The following is a 27,495-nucleotide window of genomic DNA, read 5'->3' on the forward strand; positions in this document are numbered from 1 at the left end:
CTATATTGTCAGAACCTGATTAAACTTTTGTAGGAGAAAAAAAAGTCTGTTCTGTATTACATACCGTTCATGGAGTGGCACGATATTGCGCTTGAGATTTAGAATATTTTACAATTTGAGAGTCGAAAACGCACACGTATCCTGAATAATTTCACAAGTTTAGTATATTTCAAGGGCTCCAAACTTATCTTGATTTGTGTTTATTTTTTCATCAGAATTTACCCTTTTTGGTAGTTTTTGTGGCCTAGCCGACGTCAATCTTACGTCGTCCCTAGCCGCCGAACCAACGTTAGATTAGATCCCTTTCCTAAGATCATGAAAATTAGGCGTATCATCTATTCATTGTTCAGAGAAAACGACTTATTAATCGTTCACAAGATACTGGCAGGCTGCTCTCGGTTGAAGTCCAGTTTAATGTTCTCATGATTCATTGCAGCATTCAGTGTGTCTTCACTATACTGAGGAAAAAAGCGAACAAAAGTGGCGATCATCTCTTCACGTGACCGGAAGTAGGTTTTTTCCACTTGACCCTCTTCGTTTTCTATCAGGAGGGTAGTATTCCTGATTGAAAGAAGTCGTCGGTTTGGAAAGGCTATACACCAAAGGCTACTGAGAAGTGGGTTCTTTTCCGATACCTCAGTATACAACATCGACATTACGTCATCGAAATGAGAGACGTCTACGGGCATTTCATGGTGGATCTCAGCATAAGTATACCATCCGTCCTTCAAGGTTTTCTTGAAGCCAGCCGCCCCCACCGGGTCGCTTTCCGCGTTGTGCAGGCGTAGGATGAGATTACCTTGTCGCACCAACTTGTAGATAACGAAGGACTCGTGGTACTCGGGGGATTCCTTCTCAAAATCCAGCGGGATCAGCTGGAATGTCGGCCAGCCCCCTGTGCCCACATCTGCCATGTGCTTGCTACCTTTCCCGGATAGGTTGTAGACTATAATTACCACGTGGACGCTTTTTAGACCAAGGACGTCACCTGGTACCAGGGTTGCCTGGTAACCAAGAGCTTTTATCACCATGAAACATCCGACATTACTGTGGTAGCAGCGTCCACCATATTTTGCCCATATATCGTGCTTGATCTCCAAGAGTGTAGGGCGGTGCCTTTCTTTGTTGGGCGTGGCTATGCTGCGAATTGTCTGGTATGGGATGTGTTGTTGCCAAGAATACAAAACATCGTCTAGGAGTCCTTTCGGGTCAGAGGTCATCTTGTCTTCAGGTGACGTCACACCTAGAATGTCCCGTACAAAACGAAATCCTTCCTCTGACGTCATCACCGATTCGATCGTGACGCCCTTGGTTGATTCACTCGGCTCCCCCTGTAAGAGATAATTTTGCTGGAATCATCAAACTAGTATTTGAATATCTGTAATGCATAGGCCCTTTCATCAACATTGTTTTAGAGAGTACATGTAATAGTACCTGCAGTTCTGTTTTATGGCGACAGTGGTATTTTATAATGACTTTCCGTCCTGCAGCACGTTTTACATGAAATCAAAATTACAGGCGAGGTATGCGATGTTATTGAAAAAGAAAATGGAACAAAATAACCTGTATGATACGACCGAGAATGCTGAAACTACAGGTTTTCCCGGCCAATTTCGCACTTTTGTCAGTCCAATTCCTAATTGTTGCATTCAATTTAGCAAAATTTAGCGTAGATGACATGTTCAGTAGTTCAATTTTATGATCCCTTCATTCAAATTCATTTTGGAGCATTCAAATTACCTTTAGCCTCATTCTAATTAACACTTTTTCAATTGAAATTCGTAAAACAAGCACCATTTCGTTATTCGTTCACTCAATTTAGAATGATATAGTCACGTGATCACGGACATGCCGCACTCGCTCATTCAAATTCATTTTTGGGCATCCAATTTAACATCTTTTGCAGTCAATTTAGCACACATGTTAATGTTTTGGTTCTTTCTTTATTTTTTTTTTGTCAACATAGTTTTTGTTTTGCAAGCGTCATTACATTTCATATTTTCGTACTTATTGTAGAGGTTTTGGCAACAGTTTTTTTTTTCTTCAATGTGCTTAGTGATTCTTCCAGTCCGAAGATATAGTGCATCATGTGGCCACAACTATATCTGGCCATTGAGTGCTTTATTCCGAGTGTGTCGGCCAGTTCTAGGAAGTCAAGGTTATGATCATCAAATGTTCCTATAACTCTTATTCTGTCTTCTTGAGAAATACGTCTGTATCTAACTTGTGCTGTCATGACTGTAAGATGAAGTTAATCTGTAGTATTGGTACATGTAGGCCTAAAATGACATGTATGAAAGAAAAGGGGCGTTACAGAAATGATACTTGTACTGCTTAACTGTGCGTGGATGAAACAAAAAGTCACATAGAAATACGCGTTTAAATGTTATCACCTTTTCAAAAAAGAAATAACATGACGTTAATTTGAATGAACATGTTAGGAATTTGACTGCCCATACGCGAAATTGAATGACTGAAATACCCCTTTCGGCCACTGTTGGCGAATTTGAATGACTGAAGAGCACGTGCCAATTTGAATGCTCGTTTTACGAATTCGAAAGGCACATGTGCAAATTTCATTGATCGAAATGCTAAATTGAACGACCAACTTGCAATTTCGAATGACAGAATGTGCAGTGACGAGGATTTTCGCTAAATTAAATGAACCTTTTATCAAATGGACTGACATAAGTGCGAAATTGGCCGGGAAAACCTATATTACCCCGAAGTTGGTTCCTGAACGACCAAGGATTTGTGACATGCGGTTAATTGACGTAAAAATGGCAAGAATAAGCAAAAGTTTTTGATGGGTGCTGGTAACGCAAAAAAAACACCACAACAACACCAAAATCAAAACGAAAAACTAGGGAAAAATCGTCAAGCACAACAGAGCGAACAAATAAAAACAAAACGAAACAGATGTCCGACTACTACGATAACGTCCAATTTTAAGACGCAGGGAAACACTGGTGGTTCGCATGAGCTTACGATCTCTGAAAACCCTGAATAGCGTCCTCAAACCAGGTGTCAGTGAAAACGTGCATCGGCGCGTAAAATGCTCATATTGGTAACGGTCGACTGGCTGTGTGTGTAATTTCTACATAGAGATCAGTGAAAAGCTGAATACACCAGCTCTGTAAGGTGGTATTGGGGAATTCCACATTATGTTCGTAATTTCATATCATATGATATCTAAATCGGCAGCTCCATGTTTAAATATCTGGAATTCATTGTATGGTCCTTGAGCAGTGAAACCAATACTCAGAACACCCGAAACAACTTACACTGAAAAAGGGTGATGGCGTATGAGTTTCATATATACATTTGTATAAGAATACCGTTGCTTAACAAGTCTGTGTACAAGTTATGCATGATTTCTTTTTTTTTCGTTCAGTTTCCTTGAACCCCCACCCATGCATTCCTATGGTGAATCTGTCAAGTCATCTTTGTCTATAGTGATTTGTTGTTCATTTTAAAATGTATATTTTATTCCTCATCCCAATTACTATACAAATTCTGAAAATGTAGGAGTCTGAAAATCAGCCAGAGTTTTCCTTTACGAATTATGCTTTGCTGTGAGCACCATCGTAGCAAAAAAAAAAAAAATTATTGTGCAAATAATTAGGTCATTGTATGCTTGTGGACAATCAGAGAGGTGAGGAGATTAGAAATGGAAGATATTTGTCACGCTGAAAGGTGCAACGTTGTTCTCCTTAAAGGTATTAGCCCACATTTGTAAACCTGCAGCAATTGGTCTCATAGTTAGCATTGAGTTTGGGTATGATTGCAGTAACACCTGTGCAAAATTTCGTTCCAATTAGTTCATAACTTTCATAAAAATAAATGAAAATGCACCGTATACATGCATGCGTATAACGCTCGCTAGCTCCGGTCCACGTACGTATTACATGCATGCGATACATGTGTAAGTTACATGTACGTAGCCAGCCCGCGCTCGTAATTTGATTTTGGGTCGGGTTGACCCGGTTTGAAAATTGATTTTAAAACGATGATTTTCTCTCTTTTATCGAATGGTATAGACAAAGAGCAACAGGTGAGGTATGTTACTGTTATAACTTGTACTTGAAGTCATATTGGACCTATTTTATGCAGTTTTGATTTTCGTGGGTTTGCAAATGTGGGATAATACATTTAAGGAGAACAACGTTGCACCTTTCAGCGTGACAAATATCTTCCATTTCTAATCTCCTCACCTCTCTGATTGTCCACAAACATACAATGACCTAATTATTTACACAAGTTACGAACGCAGATACCGATATACGTGACGAAATGGACCTTATGTGCCGTCATATGCATATTCAAAAGTAAATAAGTTACCATGAAGCTGGTATGATCTTTGATTGCCAATGGGAGCTGGTTGATAATGCTTCCAGAAAACAAAGAATCCTAGTCTTAGAACTTTGGACTAAAGAGGGTTATGTAGTCCAGGGGGGCATTTAAGCTTTGCAGACATGTTTCACTATTTTTATTCGTTGTCCTATAAGACAGATCCTTAGATATTTCAAAACTTTTTTTTTCTCTCTCTCTCCCTCTCTTTTCGAGTCAGATTTAACTGTCATTTTCATGCTGGCTAATTTTTCTCAGTTTTATTGAATGTGTGTTTGTTTGTTTTCTTATTTGCACCGCAAAATTCCTTCTTAGAGGCATGTACCGACAGCCCTAACCCTAACCCTAATCATGTTGAAGAACCATGTTGTTTGGAAGGCTGGTGACAAATAACTGTAATTATTTTGATTTATTCAAAGCCTTTAGGGAGAGCAATAAAAAACAAAATAGTAAAAAGTCTATTTCGGGGAAGTTTTGACCATATAAAAAATGCCGGTCTTCCTTTAAGAAAAATACAGAAAACAACAAAACAAAACAAAATTCACACAAACAGGAAAAGGAAATGAAAAGATGAGAATATAAGTCTGAAATAAGCTGCACATAACGTTTTCATCAGGAAAAAAAAAGAAGGAAAAATAACTTTCTCTCCCGGTCTAATTAGCCTACTGACAGAACAGAACCTTAGTGCCAAAAAGAAAGTTACGCAAATCCGTACTACCATTATACTCGACCCCTGTTTTTAGGATGTTCTGAGCAACTTCTGCTCAAATTCCTCGAAAAGATTTTACATGCTTGGCACATGGATGCCCTTCATATTCAAGTTAACTTTGACAAGCCACACAAAGCTCAATAAATTTAAAGGTACATTTTGACAACTGAGAATGTTATAGAATTTAATTGTTTTATCACAGTGTTCGTAAAAACACAGATGTCCATCGCTACCACTTGCAGATACTAATGAGAATACGCCATGACGTCATAACCTCACAACTGACACTTCATTGTTGATATTGACGCAAATAAGTATTCCCGAACCAAAGTTTGAATGTTTTTGGTCCATAATCGAACACAGGTCAAGGATCCATCGAAGCCAGTACTGAAAGGTAAAGAAACACACACACACACACACACACACACACACACACCATGGACCCCATGGAAGACCAGCTTAGTGTAGCTGAATATGGGCTATCCAGCCATCTTCACGGATGGAAAAATGAACAACAACAACAACAACAACACACACACACACACACGCACAAACACACACACAGACACACATTCGCACATACGCACACAAAGCCTATACCTTTTTACTTCGTCATTTCGTTCCTACGGCTTCTTAACGCTTCATTTGTCATGTTTGTGTCCTTTACCCGAGTTTTGCCGACTCCACATAATAAACCCAATTAAAAAGAACTCACCTTCAAACACCCTTTCCAATGAAAAAGGCCTAAGAGATATTAAATACAAATAGTTTACAAACTGTTTTCGCATCATGAACCTATGTAGAATTCGCTTACCATTTTTCTGAATACGTCTTTTCAATCGACCTTCGTGGTGTACAGTCGGTTTCCACTGGTTTATTGTGGCGGTCTAGTGAATACAGTAGGATTGGAGAGAGACTGAAGCGAAAGGCGGTTTCAACCTTCGCGAACACAGGACTGTAAATGAAGGCAGTGTACGGCACGATAAAGACCAAGAATCAGCGGAAAAGGATTGTCTAGGTTTTCTATAGCGTCGAGTGTTGACACATTCAGAGACTCAGACAAGAGTTTGTTGTCGCATCGACGTCAGGGTACATAAGATTAACGGTCTTGTTTACCTTTGGGAAGATGATGTAAAAATGTTCAAGATATCATTTGATGCATATTATGTGTAGGTCTGTCGTATCACAAAACATCCTACCGTATACAATTTCATCAATACAGTCATAATAATTATAAGGACATAACACATGTGGGTTTTTTTTTTTAATTTCGTGTGAGTAAACCGTAACTGTAGATGGTTTAGTCTGGAAACAGTTTTATTATAACTGTAGTTCACATTTTGTGTACTTAACAAGACTTAACATTGATTATACGGATTCAACTTTTGACAGTGGTTGTTTCTATCCCTAACTCACATTTTAGAACTATGTCAATGCTGGGCTTTTGTTTCATCTGCAAATGTTAAATCATGCTTTTAACGAGTGCGAGTAGACCGTATTATTACCATCATCAAAAGGCAGGGTCGTACAAAGAAAAGAAGATGGGGGGGGGGAGGGGGAGAGATATACCCCACCTATCCCCCTCCAAGATTTTGAAGATTTTGCAAATGTTATGTCGAAAGTGTTTATGGCACACATTCCTCCACTCTCCTTTACAAAGAAATGAATTCGAAAGTCCTTAAATGTAAATATCATTTAGTCTATTTCACAGCACAGAATAGAAGATTTAAATTAATGTGTGAGGTTGGTAATGAGGACTATGGAAAGCTGATTAGCATAGAATTGACCAATAAGTATTAGTTGGTAGATAGGATTTGCGTTATGTGTCACAACTGACTAATAAGATGACATTTACAGATGCTGATATCTTCTTCGTATAACACTGGTAAGCTGTTTTATCGCGCTTGCTAACACTTTTATACGCATTTTATACGCCTATGCCGTTTATTTTGTTGTCTTTTAAGTTCTTTCTAAGAACTTTAAGAATTAAACACACACACACACACACACACACACACACACGCACACACACACACACACACAATGCCGGTAAGTGGTAAGTGCATGTCCTGAAATGGACAAAGATAAAATGCCAACGGTAAAGGTAATGGTGGTGCAATGATAACTGACCAGGTCAGCTGTTTGTTCTGTGCAATCAGTGGTATATTAGCATATTACGTAATAAAGCGGAGTGAACATTGTAATGCGTACAAGCAATGTTTGATGCTCCTGTCAAGGGAACTCACTGTTTTATTCTCTCTACTAACGTTTAACCTTCACAGGGATGTTGCACTTGAATGGTTTCTGCTGTAAAAGTAGGGGCGTGCAACAGCAACCGTTTTGTCACAATCAGAGGGTGATTACAAAGTTACGGAGAGATATTACACCTGTTTTTGTGAAGAAGTGATATTATACGAATAATTTATGAGTTGTGAGTGCATAGGGCACGAATATCGCACGTATGGCAAGCCTTTTTTACATTTAAAATTAATTTCTGATATCACAAATTCCATTTTGTGATAAAATCAAATTTTTGATATCAAGAATTCAATTTATGATATCAAGAATCAAATTTGTGATATCACAAATTCCCGTAAGTGTAGCACATGAACTTAATTTGTGATATCAAGAAATCGAATTTGTGATATCACAAAATCCATTCTTGATATCACAAATTCAATTTGTGATATCAGAAATTCGAAATAGTGATATCTAAAATTCAATTTGAGATATCACTAAATGAATTTGTGATATCAGAAATTCGAATTATTGATATCAAAAATAGGTTTCACGTGAAAAACCAATGGTGATTCGTGATATCACAAAATTATTTTTTGATATCACAAATTCGAATTTGTGATATCACGAAATAAATTTGTGATATCACTAATTTGAATTTGTGATATCAACAATTCTTATTTGTGATATCACAAATGCGAATTTCTGATATCACAAATTCTATTTTGTGATATCACGAATTGAATTATTGATATCACAAAATCGAATTTGTGATATCAGTAATTCACAGGGAATTCGAGCGTTAGTTTTGCGCTGAAATTCAACTGTGAATTCGAGCGTTAGTTGAGCGCAGAAATACAAAGTGAATTCGAGCGTTAGTTTTGCGCTGAAAATCAACTGTGAATTCGAGCGTTAGTTGAGCGCAGAAACACAAAGTGAATTCGAGCGTTAGTTTTGCCTTGAAATTCAACTGTGAATTCGAGCGTTAGTTGAGCGCAGAAATACACAGGGATTTCGAGCGTTAGTTCAGTGCAGAAAATCGCTGTGAATTCGAGCATTAGTTTAGCGCAGAAATACAAAGTGAATTCGAGCGTTAGTTTTGCGCTGAAATTCACCTGTTAATTCGAGCGTTAGTTGAGCGCTGAAATACACAGGGAGTTCGAGCGTCAGTTCAGAGCAGAAAATCGCTGTGAATTCGAGCATTCGTTTAGCGCAGAAATACAAAGGGAATTCGATAGTTAGTTTTGCCCTGGAATTCAACTGTGAATTCAAGCGGTTTTTTTTTTCTTTTTTAGCGCAGAATACACAGGGAATTGGAACATTACTTTTGAGCTGATATTCAGATGGAAGGCATATTATACTGTTAACTTTTTTTTTAGAACAATGTTCAAAATACAAACTATATATGAGAGATTTACACATCCATCATTCCCTAAATGATCATCAAGGTATATTCGCCGAATTATTGATACAAATCAATTATTGTTTTGCAACATGTTATCATGAATTCAATGATACTATGTTCACTTAGGGCCTACATTTAATTCATCGTTTTGGTCCTCAAATTGTCATTACTACATTATTGTTAATCATTATACATCCCCCCCCCCCCATTTTTCATGTGGTAATCCCCTTTATATACAGTAAGACTCTACCACTAAATCGATGATAACTAGAGATTGTAATTTGTCATCACTGACAAATTAAGGTGATCCGATCTTTTTTTTAATCAATGATTCAAGTCCTGATCGCAATAGGCATGACCATGCAGGTTTCATCTGTGGTCAGAGACATTGGCCGTGTGATGTTTGGATTCTCATTTAGAAAAGGGCGTCATATCTGCTATCTTTGGTACCAAATCTGTATACACTATAACGAAGATACAACAACAAGTACATATGACATTTGACCCCACTTTGTACAACCTAGATGGCATCTGAGCAAAAAGTGGTTATTTTGTGAAATGATTCTTGTAACATGATCTTTGCGTGTGCAAAATATGGGAAAGATAAGACATGTATTCACCAAGATACAGGATGAAACATTTGTGACCTTTGACCCTAATTTACATACCCAAGATGTTGTCCGATCAAGTAGTTGTTATTTTATGAAATAATGTACGTGACATGAACTAAACATGTGCAAAAAATGGGAGTGATAGGGGCTGTTTTTCTTGAGTTATTGCAAAGAAAGTTGCAGAAACATAGAAATATCTCAATACATCGAAGATAAGCTTTAATTTCAACCAAGTTTTTTAACATGATTCCGACATTGTATGAAGAAAAGAAGGCACACATTCGATAGCGCACAGTCTCAGCTACAACATATTAAAATTGAGGAGAAATTCACCGAAGGGTAAGTGAGCTAGTGCTCGATAAAGACAATCATGTCAATTTTCACATTTAAAAAAATTCCCTCCCATAGAGATACCACGTCATAACGAAGATAAAGAAAGAAGTACATATGACCTTTGACACAACTTTGCATAGACAAGATGACATCTGAGCAAGAAGTAGTTATTTGTGAAATGATCCTTGTAACATGGTCTTTACGTGTGCAAAATATGGGAAAGATAGGATATGTATTCACCAAGATACAGGATGAAACATTTATGACCTTTGACCCTAATTTACATACCCAAGATGGCGTCTGATCAAGTAGTTGTTATTTTATGAAATAATGTTCGTGACATGAACTAAACATGTGCAAAATATGGTGGTGATAGGGTATGTTTTTCTTGAGTTATTGCATATAAAGTTGCAAAAAGAAAGAAATATTTCAATACATCGAAGATAAACTTTAATTTCAACCAAGTTTTTTGACGTGATCCCGACATCGTATGAAAAAACGAAGGGCACATTTACGATAGCCCAAAGTCTCCGCTACAACATATCAAAATCTTGTAGAAATTCACCGAAGCATAAGTGAGCTAGTGCTCGATAAAGATAGTAATGTCAATTTTCATTTCCAGAAAAACTGCACTGCCATAGAGATTACACGTAAACTGGTCAAATTTGACAAGGTTACTTTCAATCCATTTTTACGAGGTGATGCCGTCATTAAATCAAAATTGTGTTTTACATTTATGAAAGAACATTTCATAAGCTTCAACATGTTGAAATTTGGGTGAAAAATGGCAAAGGATAAGTGAGATACGCTCGAGTAAACTTGGAATTTGATGACGTCATTTTGAAAATTTACTTTTTTGACTTTGTTAAGAAATTTGATATCTTTTAATCATTTTGTCAGCATAGCCAACCCATGAAATAACATGTACAACTCATCAGCTTTCAGAATATGTCAAGAAAATGGGGGGTCACCGTCCATCCTGACGAGTAAAATCCGATTTAAAATTGGCGGTTGTTTGGCATAGTTGCACTGTGTATCCCCATTGACGCACGCGCGGAATTTTGAGTTTGACGGGCCCGTATGACGTCATATTGAGTCGGATCGACTTGAAACTTGGTAGAAATATTCCTTGATATTTTGGACATCCCATCCGTGTAAAAAAACTGAAAATTTCTATTGCATACTAGCTGTGCGTGCGAATATGTGCGCGCGCGTACGCGTCCGTCCAATTTTTTCAATTTTTCAAAAAATGCTCCAAATGATCTGAAACGTGTGCAAAAAAATTTTGAGCTCGATTTGAGCATACAAATATTTCAACGCGCGCGTACGCGCGCGTTTTAAGATAAATATGAATTTTTGAGAAAATGAGTAGAACCCACTTGACTTGAAATATATGTGACGTAATTTACATTAAAAAATTCCATTCCATTTATGAGATATGCATGAAAATGTGTTTTCACATAATGACGTCATAGTGACGTCACGGTCGACTGATCACTATGATTTTACTTGCGCTGTCGTCTTTGCGACATGATACATATATGGTATAAGTTTGACATTGATAGGCAATGCACTTTCTGAGCTAACTCTTGCACAACTTTTGCGGAGATTACATAAAGAAATAAAGAAAGAAGAACTAGAGATTGTAATTTGTCATCACTGACAAATTAAGGTGATCCGATTTTTTTTAAAATCAATGATTCGAGTCCTGATACTGCAAAGTCTCAGCTACAACATATTAAAATCTGAGAGAAATTCACCGAAGCATAAGCAAGATAGTGCTCGATAAAGAGAGTCATGTCAATTTTCACATCTAAAAAATTCCCTCCCATAGAGATAACACGTCATAGCGAACATAGAAAAAGAAGTACATATGACCTTTGACCCCACTTTGCACAGACAAGATGGCATCTGAGCAAAAAGTGGTTATTTTATGAAATGATCCCTGTAACATGGTCTTTACGTGTGCAAAATATGGGAAAGATAGGACCTGTATTCACCAAGATACAGGATGAAACATCTATGACCTTTGACCCTAATTTACATACCCAAGATGGTGTCTGATCAAGTAGTTGTTATTTTATGAAATAATGTTCGTGACATGAACTAAAGATGTGCAAAATATGGTGGTGATAGGGTATGTTTTTCTTGATTTATTGCACATAAAGTTGCAAAAAGAAAGAAATATTTCAATACATCGAAGATAAACTTTAATTTCAACCAAGTTTTTTTCACGTGATCCCGACAATGTATGAAGAAACGAAGGGCACACTTACGATAGCTCTCCGTCTCAGCTACAACATGTTAAAATCTTAGAGAAATTCACCGAAGCATAAGTGAGCTAGTGCTCGATAAAGATAGTCATGTCAATTTTCATTTCCATAAAAATTGCACTCCCGTAGAGATTACACGTAAACTTGTCAAATTTGACAAGGTTACCTTCAATCCATTTTTTCGAGGTAATGTCGTCATCAAATCAAAATTGTGTAATTACATAAATGAAAGATCATTTCATAACCTACAACATATTGAAATTTGGGTGAAAATTGGGAAAGGATAAGTGAGATAGGCTCGAGTAAACTTGAAATTTGATGACGTCATTTTGAAAATTTTCTTTTTTAACTTTATTAAGAAATTTGATATCTTTTAATAATTTTGTTAGCATAGCCAGCCCATGAAATTACATGTACAACTCATCAGCTTTCAGAATATGTAAAGAAAATGGGTGGTCACCGTCCATTCTGACGAGTAAAATCCGATTTAAAATTGGCGGTTTTTTAGCATAGTTGCACTGTGTATCCCCATTGACGCACGCGCGGAATTTTGAATTTGACGGGCCCGTATGACGTCATATTGATTCGGATCGACTTGAAACTTGGTAGAAATATTCCTTGACATTTTGGACATCCGATCCGTGTGAAAAAATTGAAAATTTCTATTTTATATTAGCTGTGCGTGCGAATATGTGCGCGCGCGTACGCGTCCGTCCAATTTTTTCAATTTTTCAAAAAATGCTCCAAATGGTCTGAAACGTGTGCAAAAAAAATTTGAGCTCGATTTGAGCATACAAATATTTCAACGCGCGCGTACGCGCGCGTTTTGAGATAAGAATAAATTTTGAGAATATGAGTAGAATCCACTTGACTTGAAATATATGTGACGTAAATTTCATTGAAATATTCCATTCCATTAATGCGATATTCATGAAAATGTGTTTTCATATAATGACGTCATAGTGACGTCACGGTCGACTGATCACTATGATTTTACTTGCGCTGTCGTCCTTGCGACATGATACATATATGGTATGAGTCTGACATTGAGAGGCAATGCACTTTGTGAGCTAACCTCTGCACAACTTTTGAGGAGAAATAAAGAAGAAGAAAAAAGAATCCGTACAGATACAGAAGGTGATCCGAGAGGATACTCGGATCACCTAATAAAGAATCAGTACAGATACAGAAGGTGATCCGAGAGGATACTCGGATCACGTAATTATGTGTGGTTGTATGTGTATGTGTGTTATAAAAGCATACCATGTGTTTGTATTGCGGAGGACCGACCGAGGGCAATCACCCCTCTGGTCTGTGTATGTCAGCAGCGGAGAATAAGATAGAGAGACTGTGAGTCATGCAGGGTGCGAGAGGGAGTCGTAAACTTGTCAAATGTCCACCACTGGTGTCGGCTGGTGGTCACATAAAGCAACGTGTTTCTCCTAAAGACATTTTCTCACTCCTCAAAATCAGTCCTCCAGAACAAAGGGGTGTATCCATTAAGACCAATAGTGTTGGGTGTACAGTTTGCCTGCCCCAATATGTTTATGATTTTGTAAAATAATTTAAAGTGTAATTATATAGGCAAGTTTATTCAAGAACCAAAACCGGGGAGAACAAAACTGGAATGCACAAGCCCAAAAGTCTTCAGACCAGATCAAGAAGAGTGAAGATATCCAAATCTTATGAGGATTTTATGCAGCAGTATGCATGGCAAACAAACAGTTAAAATTTGTAGTAAGAAAAAAGCAGTGGTACGAAGGACTTCAATTTTGTTAATCTGCGCAATGAGAAATCTCTCTTATTAACTCGGAGGAGTAACAGGGGGAGGTCGGGAGAGAGTATCTTTCACATGACAGAGTAAAGAGAAACGCAAACAAAAGTTGTAAGTCAACCAGTCTCTGCCAAATCAGTGGCGAGAAATGGAGAAAAATAAGAATATAATAATGACTTTGAAGTAATTGACAACATATCAATAATGGCATTTTAGATATGTTGCTAAACGATTTATTTTCATCGATTCTTTTAAAACCAATTCCTAATCACTTTAAATGAAGACGAGTTGCCAAAACTCTTCATTTAGGGTTTTTTGTAACTATCGTTATATACTATGTAAAGATAACACCTGAAATTCCATAGGAATATCTGCGCTAAACTAATGCTCGAATTCACAGTGTATTTCTGCGCTCAACTAACGCTCGAATTCACAGTTGAATTTCAGCGCAAAACTAATGCTCGAATTCGCTGTGTGTTTCTGCGCTCAACTAACGCTCGAATTCACAGCTGAATTTCAGCGCAAAACTAATGCTCGAATTCCCTGTGTATTTCTGCGCTCAACTAACGCTCGAATTCACAGTTGAATTTCAGCGCAAAACTAATGCTCGAATTCACTTTGTATTTCTGCGCTCAACTAACGCTCAAATTCAAGTTGGTTTTCTGCACTGAACTAAAGCTCGAATTCCCTGTGTATTTCTGCCCTCAACTAACGCTCGAATTTACAGTTGAATTTCAGCGCAAAACTAATGCTCGAAATCAGATTATTTCTTTGCGAAAGATATGTGCTGAAATTCCATGTAAATTAATGATATCACAAATTGGAATTAGTGATATCACAAAATGTATTTCTTGATATCAAGAATGTGAATTCGTGATATCTCGAATTGAATTCGTGATATCACGAATTGAATTTGTGATATCACTAATTCGATTTCGTGATATCAAAAATTGGTTTTACGTGATAAACCAATGGGTATTTGTGATATCAAAAATTGAATTTGTGATATCAGAAATTCGAATTTTTGATATCACGAAAGGGAATTCGTGATATCAGAAAATCTTTTTTAAAAGTAATATGGCTTGCCATACGCACGAGGCGCGAGATAAGCCACTGGTCTATTCAACAAGGCGCGTAGCGCCGCGTTGAATAGACCAGTGGCGAATCTCGCGCCGAGTGCGGTATTACGTGCCCTAATGCACGAACAAAATCATAAATTATTCGTTTTATACAACACCTTGTCCACAATCACAGTACTAAATTAGTGACCGCCAACTCAGGAAGGCCCAAAAATAAATGTAACAATTAGGCCGAGAATTGTAAACCACCCTGTGTACTGCTTTCAAACACTCGTCATGATTCGACCACACAGTCACAGGAGTCACAAACTCCGCAGGGTCTATACCCATTCTACGCTAACGTTAGATCGAGTTAGGCCTAACTGTTAGGCCGATCTGAGATGTCGATAGATCTAGTAGTAGGTCTAGACTTTGTCTATTTCCGAAAATGATTTTGTATAAAAACACAGAAAAATAATCAAATTACGGTTTCTCAACTTGAAATGAAGTCTTGATTTTGGGATCACTGTGGTCCACGTAGCAGATCAGAGTCAAAAGTAAAAACACAGCAGTAGGTATCAGAGACTCCAACTCTCCCGTTTTCGACGGGAGATCTCCCGCCGAAGGCCCATTTTTGCACAATCTCCCGTTCTCCCGTTTGAGATTTGATTTCTACCGCCCTGGCTCTGTGTCTCCCGGTGGAAAGGATTTCTTACTCATTTCTATCGTATGTTGAAAAAATAAGCCTAACATAGCACCAGAGAACATCTAGAATCCTAGGAACTTCGCGCTTCGCACACATCAACTTGGAGTCTCCCGTTTGCTAGGGGTTTCGGGCGGGAGAATCTCCAGATCAGAAGGTGCTTGGGGTTGGAGTCTCTGAGGTATAAAGGCCGCAATACAATCATGCAACTAGCTAGGTAAAGTAGCTGCGCGTACACGTTAACGTTGCAGTACTCCGCCGCGCCTGGTCTGTGAGACTTAAGGTGCAATCACACATCGCCGGTTTAGATGGCGGTTCATGGCGGTTCAGCAAATCGCCCTGCTCCGCCAAAGACCGTGTTTGCACCGTACACAAACCGTGGTCATCCGTCACCCATCCGCCATGAACCCCGAGAACCGCGGGGAACCGCGGGGAACCGCCAGAAAAATTAAACATGTTTAATTTTTCGTGGCGGTCTTGGCGGTTTGAAATGGACCGTGTTCACATCGCCGTTCATCGTGTTAAGAACGGCATCCTCCGTGTTTGCACCGCAAGATCCGTGATAATACCGTGTTAATACCGCCATAATTTTCAAGCGAAAAGATGCAATGAACTTAAAAGAGAATAATGGCTCCGGCGACACTTCGTGGCGGAGCAATAAGAAATGGAGATAAAAGCAAAGATGAACCCATAATGCAAGATCGGGCAAATATATTGAATGCTACTGTTTCCTTACTTCTTTAACACATATCAGTAACAAATAAAGTTTAATGTTCAAAAAGTTGTTTGGTATGTTGAATAGTACATCATTTACATTAAAAGGTAAGTTCATAATTTTATCAAAGCTTAACAGCTTTTAAGATGGCCAGCAACGTGCTACACACAGAAGACTTATGTAAATAATTATGTTGGGTTCTGCTTTCGTGATGCCATTTTTGTAAGACTGCATGTTGATACAGATATGTTGAAACTTAAGAGAGTAGAGGGAAAAGCAATGTTGAAACCTGAAAAAAAAAACACCATTATTATGTTACATGAACCTGTAAGTAAAGAGGAAACTATGCACATAATACTATATATGTTTCTTTGATAATGTGTAATGTACATAATATGTCTTTTTTATTGACTGTTGTCAAAGATATTATTATTATATCATCATCATTACCATTCTTATAAAGCGCATGATACCTTTGGCAAGGTCTCTATGCGCTTTAGAGGGGGAACAAAAAGATAAACAGGAAAAGGTAATTTCAGAAACAGTAACATGCTGCATAAATCATCGTCTACAATCACTATTTTACTATTTTAACAGTTAAGTATTTAAAAACATTTTGGACTTATTGATGGAACTTCATGTTCTATCACTTGGGATGCTTTTCCACAGTTCTGGGGCGGCATAAACCACGTTTGCCATAGTAGTTTGTCGTAATAGATCGAGGGTATCACATACAGATTCCCCTTACGATCTAGGAACTCTCCTAGGCTCATATTTCTCATGAAGCTGTGAAAGATAAGAAGGAGCAATTTTGTGAAAACATGGATAAACAAGCTACAAGATCTTAAATTCAACACGCGAAAATAATTATGTGAAAACTTAATTAAGAAAGAATTAAAAAAGAGTGATGTTGAAACAAGCAAGTACTTGTACATCACTTGATAAATAAACCTACAAATGAACAGGAAACTTTGGAAACTATTTTGGATTCTACTTTTGAACACGGAGCAAACGTGGATTGACGCGGTAGTAACACGTATCGTTCCGGAAGGTGGAGTAGTCAATACCAAGCCCATGTAGTTGGATGCAATCAGAGCCCTTTCACTTGTCCTCAGTGGGTTTCAACAAGGAGCGTTTTGCTTTGTCAGGTAAACACAATTTTAAAGAAATTATGAAACGTTGTGTCCCCTGTGTTTTACAGATTGATATAAGTGATGCAACAAGCGATTATCTTCAAGTTTCAACGTGACTTTTCTCTTTCTCTTTTCATTTTTAAAATATTCGTATTAACTGTCATTAAAAAGACATACATATCAAAGCAGAATCCAAAATAGTTTCCAAAGTTTCCTGTTCATTGTAGGTTTATTTATCAAATGATGTACAAGTACTTGCTTGTTTCAACATCACTCTTTTTTAATTCTTTCTTAATTAAGTTTTCACATAATTATTTTCGCGTGTTGAATTTAAGATCTTGTTGCTTGTTTATCCATGTTTTCACAAAATTGCTCCTTCTTATCTTTCACAGCTTCATGAGAAATATGAGCCTAGGAGAGTTCCTAGATCGTAAGGGGAATCTGTATGTGATACCCTCGATCTATTACGACAAACTACTATGGCAAACGTGGTTTATGCCGCCCCAGAACTGTGGAAAAGCATCCCAAGTGATAGAACATGCAAGTTCCATCAATAAGTCCAAAATGTTTTTAAATACTTAACTGTTAAAATAGTAAAATAGTGATTGTAGACGATGATTTATGCAGCATGTTACTGTTTCTGAAATTACCTTTTCCTGTTTATCTTTTTGTTCCCCCTCTAAAGCGCATAGAGACCTTGCCAAAGGTATCATGCGCTTTATAAGAATGGTAATGATGATGATATAATAATAATATCTTTGACAACAGTCAATAAAAAAGACATATTATGTACATTACACATTATCAAAGAAACATATATAGTATTATGTGCATAGTTTCCTCTTTACTTACAGGTTCATGTAACATAATAATGGTGTTTTTTTCAAGTTTCAACATTGCTTTTCCCTCTACTCTCTTAAGTTTCAACATATCTGTATCAACATGCAGTCTTACAAAAATGGCATCACGAAAGCAGAACCCAACATAATTATTTACATAAGTCTTTTGTGTGTAGCACGTTGCTGGCCATCTTAAAAGCTGTTAAGCTTTGATAAAATTATGAACTTACCTTTTAAGGTAAATGATGTACTATTCAACATACCAAACAACTTTTTGAACATTAAACTTTATTTGTTACTGATATGTGTTAAAGAAGTAAGGAAACAGTAGCATTCAATATATTTGCATTATGGGTTCATCTTTGCTTTTATCTCCATTTCTTATTGCTCCGCCACGAAGTGTCGCCGGAGCCATTATTCTCTTTTAAGTTCATTGCATCTTTTCGCTTGAAAATTATGGCGGTATTAACACGGTATTATCACGGATCTTGCGGTGCAAACACGGAGGATGCCGTTCTTAACACGATGAACGGCGATGTGAACACGGTCCATTTCAAACCGCCAAGACCGCCACGAAAAATTAAACATGTTTAATTTTTCTGGCGGTTCCCCGCGGTTCCCCGCGGTTCTCGGGGTTCATGGCGGATGGGTGACGGATGACCAGTTGACCACGGTTTGTGTACGGTGCAAACACGGTCTTTGGCGGAGCAGGGCGATTTGCTGAACCGCCATGAACCGCCATCTAAACCGGCGATGTGTGATTGCACCTTGCAGCGCAGCGCAGCCGGCCAGCACGTACAATGTAGTTTGCTGGCGATTTGCTGCTGTGAGACAGAACGCTGTGAGCGGCCATGCATTAGTAGCCCCCCGCGCTATAGTACCTTCGAGCCGTGCAATAGGCCCATGCCAGGGGCCTATTGTATGGCTGTCACTCTCAATGAGTTTGATAGGTATTTTCTATTGAATGTCATGTGACATGTTCTTGGCCAATCACAATTCGACATCATTCTGAGGTGTTGTATAAAGACATGTAGAAAACGCATAAAGTGTTCAGTTAACTTCAGTTCAGTTTTATTCACCTTCATTTCAGCAGTATACAAAAAAAACACAAATTCAAATGCAAACATCATTGTGTTAACCATATCTACGACTCATAAATTGCTCGAGAGTATCTACAAAAAAGATGCAAGTAAATCTTCTCTTTCCAGAATTATCTTTCTAAAATCAACGCAACCCTGGCAACAGTAAAAAGAACCGAAAGATACCACGCACTCATTCGAACGTTGTATAAAATAATTCCAGGTGAAGTATTGACATTCTGTGAAGATTTACAAGTATTTGAAATGAGAAGATTGTGTAGAGACAAGTACACTTTCGCCTAAGCAAATTTCCTTCAAAGTGACTGGTTCATATACTGATATGAAAGTTTTGTGAAGGCATATAAAATGAATTTAATGATTCAATGGCTGGCTTACACTCATTTTCTTTTTTTTTTTGCTGCAATATGATGAAAATCATTATAATATGATGATAATCATTTCATTCCAAATCTGTTGCGATGATTCAGTTGATTTAGGTCAACTAGGCGTATATTATCCATATAATTATTAACCCTATAAAGGCCAAGATTTTCATTTGCCACTCCTTCACTCTTTAACCGATTTCAACCAAATTTGGTGACTTTTCCTAAAATCTTATTGCAAACATTTTGATACATAATTCAGCTATATTTGATGTTGCTGGTTGCCATGGCAACTATAAACTGACAACCATGTCAGTCAGATTTTGCATTTTTTTTCTGTTCCCATTTTATTTAACAGCATTACAGTGGATGAAATGGGTGTTTCTTGGCTGAAATTTGTTGAAGGAGAAAAATTTGAAGTAATTATGGTCCTGAAAAGTTTTTCTTATTATTTCCTTTGTTATTATGTGACAAAGGCATAAAACAATAGATATAATAGAGATAATTGAAAACAACAATATTTTCTAAAGATTATGCCCTTCTATTTGGTGTTATTTTGATTTCCTCACCCAAGTTATGCCTCTGATATCATTAGTTTATCATATTATCAATTTGCAATCTTGAAATTCCACTATTATGCAAATATGAAATGTCATAACTATTCATGTACCCATCCCAAACATTTCATCTCAGGTCTCATAATGTATTATCATGTTGTCATGAATAGCGCCCCCATGTGATGACCTTGAGAAATTTCAACCATAATAAATATAAGATTCCACTTGCGCATCATTTGTGACAAATATGAAAATGATTGGTCTATAATAAGACATATATAATGGGGATAAACAAAATTTATACAGAAAAATCATGTTTTTTAGCATATTTCCTATGTATTTGTTTATATTTTGGAAAATAGCGCCCTCCATGGGTGACCTTGAGAAAATTCAAATGTACGGTCGCGTATAGTATGAGTTGCCAAATATGACGATGATACATCGAATAATAAAAAAAGAGTTATATAGGGGGCACAATGTGCCCCCCCTCCCCCCCCCCCCCCCCTTGGGCCTGCGAGGGGTCAAAATAGCTTGGGCTTAATTGGGGTTCACTGTACATAGAAAGCTGTATCATTTAGTGATTTGACAGCATAGATATCAATCATTCAGAACATACTCGAACGCTACTTCCGGTCGAAGTTCAGTGTCACGTTCTCATCATCCATAGCAGCATTCAACACTTCTTCACTGAACTGAGGAAAGAAGCGAGAGAAAGTTTCGATCATCTCTTCACGTGACCGGAAGTACGATTTTTCTACCTGACCCTCCTCGTTCTCTATTAAGAGAGTGGTATTTCTGATTGAAAGGAGTCGCCGATTAGGAAATGTCATACACCATATGTTACAGAGGAGTGGTTCCACAGATATGTCAGTATACAACATCGACATCGCGTCATCGAAATGAGAGACGTCTACGGGCATTTCATCATGGATCTCGGCATAGGTGTACCACCCGTCCTTTAAGGTTTTCTTGAAGAAAGCTGCCCCCACCGGGTCGCTTTCCGCGTTGTGTTGACGTAAGATGAGATCACCTAGTCGCACAAACTTGTAGATCAAGAAAGACTCGTGGTACTCGGGAGATTCCTTCTCAAAATCCAGCGGGATCAGCTGGAATGTCGGCCAGCCCCCTGTGCCCACATCCGCCAGGTGCTTACTACCTTCCCCAGAAAGATTGTATACTAAAATAACCACGTGTTCGCCTATTGCCCCAAGGAAGTCACCTGGTACAAGAGTTGCCTGGTAGCCAAGAGCTCTTATCACCATGAAACATCCTACATTACTATGGTAGCAGCGACCACCATATTTTGCCCATATATCGTGCTTGATTTCCAAGAGTGTAGGCCGGTGCCTTTCTTTGTTGGGTGTGGCTATGCTGCGAATTGTTTGATACGGGATGATTTGTTGCCAATAAAGCACAATATCATCTAAGAGCCCTTTTGGGTCAGAGATCATCTTTTCTTCGGGTGACGCCACACCTAGAATGTCGCGTACAAATCGAAATCCTTCCTCTGACGTCATCACAGTTTCGATTGTCACGTCCTTTGTTGATTCACTTGGCTCCCCCTGGAAGATATAATTTTGCGAGAATCATTGACGGAATATTCAAATATATTCAATGCAGAAAAATTTTCATGAATGTTGTCTTAGTCATTGGAATTGAACTATGCAAGTCTGTTTCATGAACCCAACACCAATACACAATGATGACTTTCAATCCATACGTTTTAGATGAAATATTTCAATAGTTTTCATAATCTTGCAAAATTTTAGACATTTCATACGAAGTCAATGAATATAAATATGCACAATGATTGTTATTGCATTGGATAATAAATTTATTTATTTATTCATTCATTCATTCATTCATTCATTCATATAAACTAGATAAAAAAAAAGATATTCGAACAATTAGAAAACGATCAAGATTGCTGAAACTGCAGCACCGACAGTGACCGAAGATGGTTCCTGGAAAACCGAAGACTTGTGACATGACGTTTACAACACCAAGAAGAGTAAGTCATTGCTAATCGTAGGGAGATGGATATTGAATCAACTGAAAAACACCCAAAGTCAAAATAGAAAACGAGAGAAAAAAAAAACGCACGGCCAAGCAGAACCGACAAATAGAACAAGACAAAAGTGAGAAGACAGCTTTCTGTGATAATAATCAAAACTTTTACAGTGCACTCCAGTTATAACGAAATTCCGGTTACAAAGAAGTAATACGTCAGGCCGCAACATTATCCGCTCTATGTTTGTTTGTTTGTTTTTTCCGGTTTTAACAAAACTTCGATACATTAAAGAAAATTTGCCGGTCTCGAGGACTTCGGTATAACGGGAGTCCAATGTATTGCTAAAATTCTTCATCTGACCACGCAGATGAAATTCAGATTAAGACATCGCATTTTTGATAGCAGCGACGATGGTGATTTGGAGATGGGGGAAAACTTAGGGGGAAAAGAAGAACACACGCACACACACACAAACACACACTAAGCGCACGGTCTGCAGCCCATGGAACATACAAAAAAGGTCGTTTTATTCGGTATGTTCCCTTTAGCTGGCTCATTTTGTTCTTTAGTTTCTGCTTTTTATTCATGCTTCACTTTTGTCATGGCCGTGTCCTTTAACCGAGTTTCACCGACTTCGTTTATTTACATTGTAACTCTACATAATAAACGAATTCAGTTGGAACGCGCCTTTCCAATGAATAGGCCAATTTCACCTAAGAGACAAATGAATAGGGAGATTTCATCTACACAAAGTGACAAATTAAAGGGAGATTGTAGTTTTGGTTGAGATGAGGTTTTCTGGCCTTTAACTTTTTGCAGGATACATAGAAATCTCCTTGGGAAATGTTAAGGAGGAAACAATTCTAGAAGGAATTTAAATTTCAATAAAGTTGATGAAAATCAGTTTTGGGATTACTGACTTATCTGAAATAGTAAAGTAAAATAGACCCATCCAAATACAAAATGAGTGTCCCACCTTTTATTAGGATTGGTGACTTTTGGGTATCTCAGCCATTTCAAAACCAATTTTCATCAAATAAACTTTGAATCATTCCTCTTTCGAAATGTACGCTCTTATACATGTTTCATAAGACGTCTCTCATTATACATGTATATCCTCCCAAAAAAAAAAAAAATGCTTTCATAAAAAAACGTTGAAACCTGAACCCCCATCTCAACCGAATCCATACAATCCCTTTAACAAGTTTACAAACTATTTTCCCTCACTGAAGTGAGAAAATGCTTACCATTTTTCTGAAATGTCCAACGTCCTTGGCGACGGCTTTTCAAATCAATGGCCTTTGTTGAAGTGTCGGGTACCACAGATGTATAGTCGTGCTGTATTGAGGAATGTAACAGAGAGACTGCCATGAAATATAGTGCGGGACAGCAAAGTGTTTCGAAGCCAATCCTTGTAAAGGGTCATAACATCAAAATACACACAAAAAAGATGAAGCTGGCGTACTATTAAAATATTAATCAAGATGTTTTTCATGGAGACGAACATTAAAATTGTTCGTGTCTCAATTATCTAATGAACACAGCTTGTTCTGAAAGTTACAAGCCCATTGCATAACCGTACCTGAAACTTCGGGGGGGGGGGGGGGGTGGGGGTGGGGTGGGGGGTGGGGGGGAGAATGCAGTCTGCGGGTTGAATCCTAACAGTTTAAACAAAAGAAAATAAGATTTACATCACCTAATGCTTTCCAGTTTGCATTTACATATTCACTTCAGTACAACAGTAGAAGTTTTGTATATTCTGCTTGTGGTATTTCACAAAGCAGGCCCCTTTATAGGTGTCACGAGCGAGTCACAGAAATGTGATTATTTTTCAATAAAACTTATTAATGCTTATTTCAACAAAAAGGATAAATTGAATCATTCGTATCCTATCGATTCATACGATAGTATTGATATTTAATCTGTATTTCTTCTAGAAATGATGACATTCATTTCTTTGACTTTACAGGGGCACTTATTTGTATATTGCATACCCTCCGTAAAGCACATACCTTTTAAAGGACAAGTCCACCTTCATATACATGTGGATTGAGAGAATGCAGCAATATTGGTAGAAAACATCAGTGAAAGTTTGGGGAAAATCGGACAATCCGTTCAAAAGTTATGAATTTTTAAAGTATCTTCGTAGTCACTGCTGGATGAGAAGACTACTATAGTGTATGATGTCATATGCGTACAACCATATAAAGAAAATAAAAAGAGAATTTCACAAAACTTTAGTTTTTGAATTAGGTGCACACTTCTTCGACTTGTTACTGACATATGTTAAGGGTAATATCATTCCCCCTGCCTTCCGAAAGAGAGAAATCAAGTGTTCTTTTGTTATTCAAGAAAAGTGAGAATATGTTGAATTTTCTTTATTCTTTCTTTATATCGTTGTACTCATTTGACATCACAAGCTATAGTAGTCTTCTCATCCAGCTTTGAGTGAGCAGAAACTTCAAAAATTCCTAACTTTTGAACGGATTGTCCGATTTTCCTCAAACTCTCAATGATTTGCTCTACTAATATTGCTGCATTCACTCAACCCACATGTCTAGGAAGGTGAACTTGTCCTTTAATATCCCCAAAATAGGCATGCTATAGCATTCATTCTCTCTTACACTGTCACCTGCACACACGACGCACTGTCACTCGCACGCACCTACACTTCTATTGTCTATTATACAACACCTCAGAATGATGTCGAATTGTGATTGGCGAAGAACATGTCACATGACATTCAATAGAAAATACCTATCAAACTCATTGAGAGTGACAGCCATACAATAGGCCCCTGGCATGGGCCTATTGCACGGCTCGAAGGTACTATAGCACGGCTTCGCGGGGGGCTACTAATGCATGGCCGCTCACTAGAGTTCTGTGGCTCACACAAGCAAAGCGCCAGCAAACTACTGTACGTGCTGGCCGGCTGCGCTGCGCTGCCGGTAGGTCTCACAGACCAGGCGCGGCGCGGCGGGAGGTGTCTATATGCGTGTTGAAGCAAAATCAACGTTTAACGTGTACGCGCAGCTACTTTACCTAGCTAGTTGCATGTATTGCGGCCCGCCTTTGTACCTACTGCTGTGTTTTTACTTTTGACTCTGATCTGCTACGTGGGACACAGTGATCCCAAAATCAAGACTTCATTTCAACTTGAGAAACCGTAATTTGATTATTTTTCTGTGTTTTTATACAAAATCATTTTCGGAAATAGACAAAGTCTAGACCTACTACTAGATCTACCGACATCTCAGATCGGCCTAATTAACAGTCAGGCCTAACTCGATCTAACGTACTTGTAGCGTAGAATGTGTATAGACCCTGCGGAGTTTGTGATTCCTGTGACTGTGTGGTCGAATCATGACCAGTGTTTGAAAGCAGTACACAAGGTGGTTTCCTGAGTTGGCGGTCACTAATTTAGTACTGTGATTGTGGACAAGGTGTTGTATAAAACGAATAATTTATGATTTTGTTCGTGCATTTGGGCACGTAATACCGCACTCGGCGCGAGATTCGCCACTGGTCTATTCAACGCGGCGCTACGCGCCTTGTTGAATAGACCAGTGACTTATCTCGCGCCTCGTGCGATATTCGTGCCCTATGCACTCACAACTCATAAATTATTCGTATATTATACAACACCTTTAATAGAATGATGTCGAATTGTGATTGGCCAAGAACATGTCACATGACATTCAATAGAAAATACCTATCAAACTCATTGAGAGTGACAGCCATACAATAGGCCCCTGGCATGGGCCTATTGCACGGCTCGAAGGCAGAGACTCCAACCCAAAGTACCTTCTAATCTGGAGATTCTCCCAGCCTGAAAGCCCCTAGCAAACTACAGATTCAAAGTTGATGTGTGCAAAGTGCGAAATTCCCAGGGTTCTAGATGCTCTCTGGTGCTATCTAAGGCTTATTTTTTCAACATACGATAGAAATATGTAAGAAATCCTTTCCAACGGGAGACAAAGAGCCAGGGCGGGAGAAATTAAATCTCAAACGGGAGAGCGGGAGATCTTGCAAAAATGGGTTTTCGGCGGGAGATCTCCCGTCGAAAACGGGAGAGTTGGAGTCTCTGAAAGCAGTACACAGGGTGGTTTACAATTCTCGGCCTAATTGTTACATTTATTTTTTGGGCCTTCCTGAGTTGGCGGTCACTAATTTAGTACTGTGATTGTGGACAAGGTGTTGTATAAAACGAATAATTTATGATTTTGTTCGTGCATTTGGGCACGTAATACCGCACTCGGCGCGAGATTCGCCACTGGTCTATTCAACGCGGCGCTACGCGCCTTGTTGAATAGACCAGTGACTTATCTCGCGCCTCGTGCGATATTCGTGCCCTATGCACTCACAACTCATAAATTATTCGTATATTATACAACACCTTTAATAGAATCGAAGGTACTATAGCACGGCTTCGCGGGGGGGGGGGGGTACTAATGCATGGCCGCTCCGCTCACAGAGTTCTGTGGCTCACAGCAGCAAAGCGCCAGCAAACTACAGTACTTAGTACATTGTACGCGCTGGCCGGCTGCGCTGCGCTGCCGGTAAATCTCACACCTGTACAGACCAGGCGCGGCGGAGTACTGCAACGTTAACGTGTACGCGCAGCTACTTTACCTAGCTAGTTGCATGTATTACGGCCTTTATACCTACTGCTGTGTTTTTACTTTTGACTCTGATCTGCTACGTGGACCACAGTGATCCCAAAATCAAGACTTCATTTCAAGTTGAGAAACCGTAATTTGATTATTTTTCTGTGTTTTTATACACAATCATTTTCGGAAATAGACAAAGTCTAGACCTAAACTAGATCTACCGACATCTCAGATCGGCCTAACAGTCAGGCCTAACGCGATCTAACGTTAGCGTAGAATGGGTATAGACCCTGCGGAGTTTGTGATTCCTGTGACAGTGTGGTCGAATCATGACGAGTGTTTGAAAGCAGTACACAGGGTGGTTTACAATTCTCGGCCTAATTGTTACATTTATTTTTTGGGCCTTCCTGAGTTGGCGGTCACTAATTTAGTACTGTGATTGTGGACAAGGTGTTGTATAAAACGAATAATTTATGATTTTGTTCGTACATTGGGCACGTAATACGGCACTCGGCGCGAGATTCGCCACTGGTCTATTCAACGCGGCGCTACGCGCCTTGTTGAATAGACCAGTGGCTTATCTCGCGCCTCGTGCGATATTCGTGCCCTATGCAATCACAACTCATAAATTATTCGTATATTATACAACACCTCAGAATGATGTCGAATTGTGATTGGCCAAGAACATGTCACATGACATTCAATAGAAAATAC

At 38.5% G+C, this 27,495-nt stretch overlaps 2 protein-coding genes across 2 annotated transcripts; both read right to left on the reverse strand.

The window, feature by feature from the left end:
* Nucleotides 1-229: 229 nt before the first annotated feature.
* On the reverse strand, nt 230-6,002 carry LOC139740844 (uncharacterized). The gene is made up of 2 exons (XM_071651419.1): nt 5,874-6,002; nt 230-1,331 (listed from the first exon to the last, which is right to left on the reverse strand). Exons 1-2 carry the CDS (start codon nt 5,874-5,876, stop codon nt 372-374), a joined length of 963 nt encoding a protein of 320 aa, XP_071507520.1. The 5' UTR covers nt 5,877-6,002; the 3' UTR covers nt 230-371.
* Nucleotides 6,003-20,783: 14,781 nt separating this feature from the next.
* LOC139740841 (uncharacterized) lies at nt 20,784-21,677 on the reverse strand. Its single transcript, XM_071651416.1, has one exon. The coding sequence runs from the start codon at nt 21,675-21,677 to the stop codon at nt 20,784-20,786; it is 894 nt and encodes a 297-aa protein (XP_071507517.1).
* Between the last annotated feature and the right edge of the window lie 5,818 nt (nt 21,678-27,495).

This window comes from Diadema antillarum, unplaced genomic scaffold (genome assembly GCF_040938485.1).
Source record: "Diadema antillarum isolate AM-2024a unplaced genomic scaffold, OU_Dant_1.0 seq00000887_RagTag, whole genome shotgun sequence".
NCBI classification, from domain to species: Eukaryota; Metazoa; Echinodermata; class Echinoidea; order Diadematoida; family Diadematidae; genus Diadema; species Diadema antillarum.